Source organism: Ruditapes philippinarum, unplaced genomic scaffold, assembly GCF_026571515.1.
Source record: "Ruditapes philippinarum isolate M1 unplaced genomic scaffold, ASM2657151v2 ctg16162_1_1_1_1, whole genome shotgun sequence".
In the NCBI taxonomy this organism is placed as follows: domain Eukaryota; kingdom Metazoa; phylum Mollusca; class Bivalvia; order Venerida; family Veneridae; genus Ruditapes; species Ruditapes philippinarum.
The window spans coordinates 6,419-15,557 of NW_026865431.1; the positions used below are offsets into that span (position 1 = coordinate 6,419).

The 9,139-nt window shown below is 31.7% G+C and overlaps 1 protein-coding gene across 1 annotated transcript; it reads right to left on the reverse strand.

Annotated features, from left to right (window-relative positions):
• Positions 1-1,179: 1,179 nt before the first annotated feature.
• On the reverse strand, positions 1,180-8,322 carry LOC132728988 (proton-coupled folate transporter-like; the record flags this gene model as incomplete). The annotated part of the gene is given in 3 exon segments (XM_060714712.1): positions 1,180-1,263; positions 1,535-2,800; positions 8,238-8,322. Coding segments are annotated over 2 exon segments (1,201 nt in total), but the record flags the coding sequence as incomplete, so codon positions are not given.
• Between the last annotated feature and the right edge of the window lie 817 nt (positions 8,323-9,139).

The window sequence follows — 9,139 nt, forward strand, 5'->3', positions numbered from 1 at the left end:
TTCGGAGCTGACTCTGGAATTAAATTTATTCATAGAAAAAGTAAAATAAAAGGAAATTTTGAAATATGTTTTGTGCATTTTTCAATTTGTTTTATTTTGAGTTTACTTGATATTTGGGATAATGTGAGTCTATATAAAAACAAAAGAGTATACAAAAAATCATAAAAATCTGTAAATTTATGTGAGTTCTGGTGACATTTCAATCTTTAAAAACGTTTTTCTCAAAACAAAAAAAATCGAGTTATATGACTCTGGAATTAAGGTGACGAATTGCTAGAAGAATTTTTTTTGAAGTTTTTACTATAAGTTTTTACTATATAAATATAAAGAAAACCAATGACCCCCGGGGCGGGGCCGATTTTGACCCCAGGGCTATAATTTGAACAATCTGGGTAGAGGTCTATCAGACAATGCCTTTGCAAAATATCTAAGCTCTAGGCCTTTTGGGTCTTTACAAGGAGGTGTTTTAAGTTTTTATTATATGTACATATAGTGAAAATCAATGACCCCGGGGCGGGCCCGATTTTGACCCAAGGGCTATAATTTGAACAATCTTGGTAAGGGTCTACCAGACGATGCCATATGTAAAATATCTAAGCTCTAATCCTTTTGGGTTTTTACAAGAAGGTATTTTAAGATTTTACTATATGTACATATAGTGAAAATCAATGACCCCCGGGGCGGGGCCAATTTTGACCCCAGGGCAATAATTTGAACAATCTTGTTAGAGGTCTACCAGACAATGCCTTATGCAAAATATCTAAGCTCTAGGCCTATTTGGTCTTTACAAGAAGATTTTTTAAATTTATTCTTATAATTCCTTTTAGTTGCCATGGCAACCAGATTTCTGCATGGAATGAAATTCTTTGAACAACTTTGGAAGCCATTCACCCAAGGAACAATCCTGCCAAGTTTGGTTGAAATTGGACTAGTGGTTTTTCACAAGAAGATTTTTTAAGTTCACTATATAATCTATATAACACACACACAAACACACACACAAACACACACACACACAGGTGAATCGCTATATGCCACCGCATCGCAGATGCTGCGGTGGCATAAAAATAAATACCTTATATAACACACACACAAACACACACACAAACACACACACACACAGGTGAATCGCTATATGCCACCGCATCGCAGATGCTGCGGTGGCATAAAAATAAATACCTTGTTCTGATGGTGAAATGTCCTTGGCTACAATTGCCCTCATCATGGGGAATGGCAGCAACTCACACACTAACAGCAATATACCTACAATACAGGTGGCTTTATTAATTGTAGAAGAATACCGTGCAATTTTCAACAAGTTATTGTCCATCTGTTACCTAGTATACATTATCTTACAGAATACTTACAAAGTTCAATATTACATAAAGTTTCCATGCTGAATTCACATAATGCTTTGAATTTAAAAATAGATCAGTCCATTAATAATTTTCATAAATTCAATGTACACTAAGACTGCTCAGCCTACAGTTTGTGTATTATAAAATTTAAATGAATAGAAACAATGACAACATACCAAAGTAAATAGCAGTATCATTATGTACCACAGTAATCCACAAGGTGCCAAGAGCTTTTGACAGGAATCCAGCAAAGGCAATGTGTACATCTGTAACATAGTTTCTCAAGAACGGGGGTACCATTCCTGTGCTCATAGCAGCACATGCCATTGCGACTGATAGAAACACACCTATTTTATTGACTGGCCATGCCATTGGTTCACCAAGCAAGTATAAGACTAAGGTATTAATCTGACCAAGGTGCACAATAGCATAGGTTTGGAATGCTAGAATAGCTAACCATATCCTTACAAGCTTTATGTTGCCTCTACATCGGAAAAAACGTCCCATTGGTCCAAATGTGTCAATACAACAATTTCCCGAAATGTCTCTTCTCGGTGATCGATTTGGTTCAATTTCTTTCACCAAGAAAAATGACAGCAAGAATGATATCAAACTACATATAAAACAAAACCAAAAGGGCTCCAAGAAACTATAATCACTGGAAGCCACCCAGAACCCAGCCATTATATTTGCTACAGCATATGCAGCACCATTTAAAAGTTCTTGAAGAGCAAGTCGACTTGATCTCTGATGAGGCTTGACAACATTTATAGCATAGTATGACCCCCCAGCCAGAAATGCGGTCATGCTTCCACTCAATCCCCTCACAGCTGATGCCATAAAAAGACCGTCCAGAGCCCAGCCTGTATACTGTATCAGAATGTATATCAAACAATATATCGTACTCCCAAGAGCAGGCAGCCATAATAATATTTTACGTCGACCTGTCCTGTCACTAAGTGCACCTAATATAATAACTGCAACAACAGCAGGCAAGCCTTCAGCAATCTGCAGGCTTAGAATTGTAACTGTAGACTCTCTCTGTGCGTCATGATACAGCAAAGTTTCATTCACAGGTTTTCCTTCAATATCAGCATCTCTAGGATTCAAATGTTTTTGTTTATATGTTTCAGAACTTACGTATTCCTGAAAGAGTGGTAATGACATGTGACGTGCCAAGAAAAACATGAAGTATGCAGCTTCAACTATGTAAGATTGAATGGAGTCCAGAAAGTTCATACACACATCATTTGCTTTACGAAGCCCTGATGGGCTGTTTGGTTGAGTAGCCATTTTGAATAATTTGTCAAAGAAATAATGCCTACTATTGTATCCTTAAGTTAGGCACTGCTAAGAATGTTTCCTGTCATATTTTAAACCCCCATCATCTACACAAGAAGTTGAAATGTCAGTACATCTTCATATATGCAAACTTGATATATCTGAAATACAAAAGATAACATTTTAATTAGAATAAATTTAATTCAAATCTTTTATTTATTAAAACACCCATCATTTGTTTCCCTGCACCACACCCTCTTTTTAAATAGCCTAGAGTTTTACAATCAGAACAGTACATCCCTGAAAATTTCTTGACATAGGTCATTTTCTTTTGGGGTCTTTCACTCAATGAGAGTAATTATGATCATACATGCATTATGTTAGAAAGTGATGAGTCAAATGGTCCTTAAGTTATTTAGCAGAAACAAACTGGTCTTCTGACCAACCTACAAACATTTTTGTATTTTAATTTTTATATAATTTGCATATATATATATATTTTGTATATTTTGAATTTCATAGGTAGCATTTCATTTTAATTTGGAGATATAATAAGATAACTATCAGTGTAAGACTTTAACAGCACTTAAGATTATTAATTCCATTCATTTGTCTTTAATATAAATGCCACTGTCATAAATGATAATAAATAAGAATGATGTTCAGTGACTATTGTTTAAACTTTAGCCATACGGTGGTGGTGTTGGTAGTTATCAATTTCACTCCAGATCACAGCAGTAAGCCACATTGCATATACCAGAGCACAGTTCAGCCACTTTAGCCACACCTATCTGTTTTTATACTTAATAATTATGCTGTGTGCCACAATGTGAATTTTAGAAACAATTTGCTTGCTGACCTCATGACCTCCCCCCATCTCCCTTTTCCCTCCCCCATGAAATGTGTCCCAGAGTCCTAGAAAGTTACCTAGAAATCATGGTATGTATGATAAATATGCTAGTAATTTTAAGTAAATTTTTGTACTTTTAGTTACATCATTTCATGTATGATTCTCATTTGTTATAGTCATAATCTTACCTGTGAATTTTCATGATTGTAACCTTAACCACGGATTTATATTACAAGGATCGGACACTATCGTTTAGCTTAAAATCTCGTCACGCGCATGCGCGGAATCGCTTATCGGATTAAGGTGGACAGAATGACAGATGGCGGAACGCGCGGAGTGCGAAATATGACAGATTTTCACAAGAGTATGTGGTGTTATGGCAGCTTTGTGAAAGTTCTTACACATATTAAATGTATTTATACAGTATTATTTTGTATCGCTAAAGTATTAATATATGAAAATATTCCGATAGAACGCTGCAACGCTGAGTTAAAATAGTACCTAATTTAAAAAATATTTGTCTATTGTTTAGGCATACTCTCTACACTTTGACGCCCTTTAACTTCAAGCACAAATTATTACCGCGATTCAGATTAAGATAATTAATTTCTACATGGTTTAATGGTTGCAATGCAAAAAAAAGTTTCTTGATTGCTTAAAAACTTTTAAAGAAATTCATGTTTGAAATTTGTCTTTTTTTTCTGTGAATTATTTCCAAATAATTTGAACATCTTTTATTTGATTACCTGAATATTAGTATAAATGTAGTATTCTACTAATTAGTGTATTAAATATATTTTCAGATCAATGAAAAAAGCGTTCATACATAGATGAATTCATTATATTGGCAAGGAAGAAACTTGTATTGGCATACAGAACAGCTGTTTTATAATATTATTTTTTATGTTGACACAGAATTTATCATAGTTATCCTTCACAATTCCCGTCAAATGATTTATTTGCCATATGTTTATTTTCATTTTTTCAACGAAAGGACTTGTATATTTTCAATTTCATTTATAAATGTTAATAAAGAAAATAGATTTACATTGTATTTATATCTATCATCTTCAGAATCATTTTCTCATTACACATACAATGGACTGTAGTTTAAGACCGCACACATACAAAATATACATTCAAATTCTATTTGTTTTTGAAGATTGATTGTTGCAATTATCACATGCAACCTGGTAATGAAAGTTTGAAAATAAAGTTTTTCAATTATCACTTGTTACCTGGTAATTAACCCCCTTCAAAAGTAATTAAACTTCAAAGACATTTAAGTGATGTCACGGATTTATATTACAATTGGATCCATGGCGATGTGTAAAAAATAATCAACAGTTACTTTTATTTCGCATAATACTGACTCAAACTGTAAAGATTTTTATTGTTTTTCTAGTGCTAAATTAAAAAATATCAGAAATATCTTTCTACAGGCATTCAAATAAAAAGAATAATCAAAATATGCGAGTGACATTAAAAAGGCCGGAATCGAGACAGCCACACGAGAGTAGGGCCTACTTTACTGTTACGATGGTTGTCTACTTAACTGCACCAACAGATAATAATGATATAAATTATGAATGAAATTTAAATATTGTATGAATATGGCAATATTAAAATCTCGGCAATATTTTGTACTAAAAAAATGAATATTTTCTTCACGTGTTGAGCGAATTGTAAAGCCCGCAATACATTACCCGTAAAACAATTGTGCGTTAATAAATTTGACTACGTAACCCAATAAATCTTAAATATTGCATCTTTGATCAACTGTGAATAACTTACATTGGCTTCTTTTTTATTTTGAAATTGAATTTATTACGTGTCCATAATAATTAATTTCAAATACCTGCTTTTTATATAAAAAATGTAAATTTACCGCGGATTTCGTCAAGTTATTTTTTTTAATCGCCGTTGCAGACAAATAAACTATACCTTTAAAAAATAAATTAGATATTTGAATTAAACAAGTATTTTTCTTCAAAATAAACTTTAAATTTCCAAAATCAGATAATAAATGGAAAAGCTATATGGTATTTTGTAAGGTAGGTATCCGTTGCGAACGGGCATTTACGCTTAGCGCCGGTAGATTATCGATCGATGTACCTTTATCGGGTGCACGACAAGATACCGTATTGTTTCTATTTATAGCCCCCCTTCTAATTAGCGCCTCCTGGGTGAAAAATGAAAAAAAAATCTTACTCGACTTAAAAATTTTAATATCCGATGTGTATTTAAAAAATAAACAGAAAAAAAACTAACTGTTGTAACTTCCAAGTAACATTCAACTTCCAGTTTGAATGCATTCGTGTACGTTTTCTTAGAAGTGCAACCTTCCATTGTGTATTGATTAAATCATTACATCAAGTTTTTTACAACACAGGTAAACTGATGCGTGTTAGTCATAATTTCCCGCCAAAGCAGGAAAAATCAATACTTGACAAAGTTTATCTCGGTCAGCGGACTACTGTATAGTCTACAATAATTTTGTGCTGCTTATTTATCGTATGTGAAGGACAAAAATAGTTGGGAGATTTTTAGATATTTTCAAACATAAAATTAATTTTTTCATTTTATGCAAATGTGCTTCTAATTAACCCCCCCCCCCCCGTTTCCGTTTTTGCAACGCCCCAGGGGCGATAAATGGAAACAATACGGTATTTAAGCATTTATATAGGGTTAACTGGGAGTGTCCCATCCCTGTAACATAAATCCGTGCCTTAACTTATATCATTGTCCACACTCTAATTTATTTACATAAATTTTATTAATTTTATGAAATAATATTTCATCCTTTAAATCATTATTTCTTATTTGTACATTTAGCATTTTTTATGTAACTGTAATCTATGATGTTGCAAAAAAAAATATTGGTGTGATTATTGCCAATATTGGTTACTAAACATAAGATTCGGTCATCTGATGTGCTTTAAAGGGGATTTAAACTAGAAAATATATGTGTACTCAGGGATCATTCTAGGGGGCGATTTCCGCGATTTCTCGCAAAAAAATCACCAAAATCTCAGAGAAATTTGTGAAATGAGAGAAAATCTCGCACGGCAATTTCAGCCGGAAAATGTCTAATCACAATCTAAAAAATACTAAAATCACACAAAAATATGATGAAAAATTTACGATTCCCATCAAGAATTTAATTTCAAATTGTTTACTAATGAAATCGGGGTAAAAAAACTCCAAAAAGTAGTCCAACACTTTGAATTATTTAGCCTAAAATAATTGCCGATCGGAGACCGCAAATTCACCGTACAGAATGAAATACGGTATGATGGCTATTGTAACCTTTATCTATCTGTAAGTCGAGAATTTACACAAAACACTTTTAATTGATTTTAATAAAAATTGTTAGACACAGACTAGCATAAAAATGGACATGTCAAAACCAAATATCGGTAAAATTTGTCTTCTAAATGTCACATCAACCACGGTAAATTTTGCCGTAAAGAACAAATTAAAAAATTTTGTTTTAGGATTCCTGATGAAATAGCCGATAATAAATATCCTTTTATTGAACAAAAGTATTTAATTTCATATAATTGCAATCAGCAACAGCTAGAATTGTGAATGTTTCAGCGGAAAACAGACAAATATTCATTTGTCACATATTTTCGCGATGTCGTGATTAAAAAAAACAAACTAAAAGGAAGTTGAGTGTAACATGTATTTAAAGGTGTTTTATAACACTAAAAATGATGTTTATGAATAAAAATTACTTTAGGTATTGTTTATATTTGTGGATATGGAGATATTTGTCATTATGTGTTCAGGTCACATATTCAATGAATATTTTTTAATGGAGGGAGGTGTGTGAAGAGAATCATAAACTGATAAAGAAAACAAAATGTAAGGCTATAAAAAATATTCTTCAAATCTCAACAATCACTTCTGTACAGTACAGTGTTGTCCATTAGGAACATTGGCTGCAAATAATAGTTGTAGTAGATATCCATGTATAATTCTTTTATATTTCAGAATGAAAGTGTTATATTTATTTTTTACAATTAGAATTTTATTATGTTTAAAAATTCACAAAAGAAAAGGCATAGGATGAATAAAAAAAGTGAAAACAAAAATCACTGTAATAAACAGAGCTACATCTATATCCTCATTAGATAAACAATGTTTATATGTACAGTGATTTTAAAAAGTTAGAAATTTCCATATTTTTAACCTCGCCCATCATGAAAATTAAATCTCTCAAGAAAATCTAATTTCTCTCATTAAAATTTCTCAAATGAGAGAAAATCTCTCACTAAAACTCCTGACCAGAATAATCCCTGGTACTTAAAACAATCTTGTCTGAATTTCTGAAGTTATGACTGAAAATATGTTATTCAAAGGATAAGAATGCAACTTTTAACTGGCAATACTTATGTTGTACTTATTGCCTTAGTTAAGTTAGTAGACTGGTTGTTGTCAAATTTTATTATTATTCATTTTTTTATTTTCATGTTTTGTTCATTTTCATTCTTTGTAACCCTTATGTCTTATACACGTAGCATTTATTTAAATTCCTCATATTTGCATGCTTTAAGATAAAGTTACGTTATGTTACATGCTTTTGGAAAAACAAAGAATAATCCGAAATTTTAACGTCCGAATACATGTTGAGTAGTTAAAATAAATAATGCAATATATCCCACATCTTTCAAAACAATTGTTACCCGTTATGAGAAAATGATTATTATTAAGAGTGCTCTCAACAAAACAAATTACAATACCTTCCAAGTAATTGAATAAAATATATAAAATTATTCAATAATTTTTACTTCCTCTGTTCATTAGGCACGCTTGATTACATTACTAAATGTTTGACCTGTTCATTTAAGAACGCTTTTATGTTTAATGTAAAGATGTACCATTCACAGTGAACATCTAATAATCTATATTATTGTTCTAATTGGTATACTTATTTGAATAGATATTAATTGACTTGAGTCTTAATTGATGTTTACCTTCCGAAATAATCATTTATCAATCTGGGTAGGGGGTAATATAAAAAGATGGTCAGTCATTGATTAACTGTATCATTAATCGCTCAACATTAAGTAACTTTGTTAAAAAGTCAATTTGTTCAAGTTTAAATGTTTGCAAACTTACCAGTTTTTGTTTATTAAAGCTATACACGTGCTTTAAAATGATGATAAATTAAAATGCATGTATTTAAAAATATGTCAAAGAACTTTTGATACCGTACGTTATTGCTAATTAATGTAAATAAAAAGGTGTCACTTGTACATGCTGGCAATGAAATCGCACCCACAAAATTGAACAAATTATTACTTTTCAAGAATTCTTTATAGTTTACATCCCCGTACTGCCTCTTTCCGATCAGCTAACAGATTTTTCAACAATAACTGACAGTGAAATTATATATAAAATAAATTCTCTTTCAATTCTGCGAATATTATCATTTCAGCTAATAAATGCACCAACTTTTTAAAATTTCACTTCAATTATTATTATGAATCGAGGACAAATCATTACTGACCCATTTTCCAGTTCTTCAAAAGTTCACAACCACTCTTCAATCAGTTAACAAAATGTAAACTGTACCACATAAAAATTGTCATACAATGTTAAAATATAATTAGTTCTGTATTTTGGAGAAATTTTGACAAAC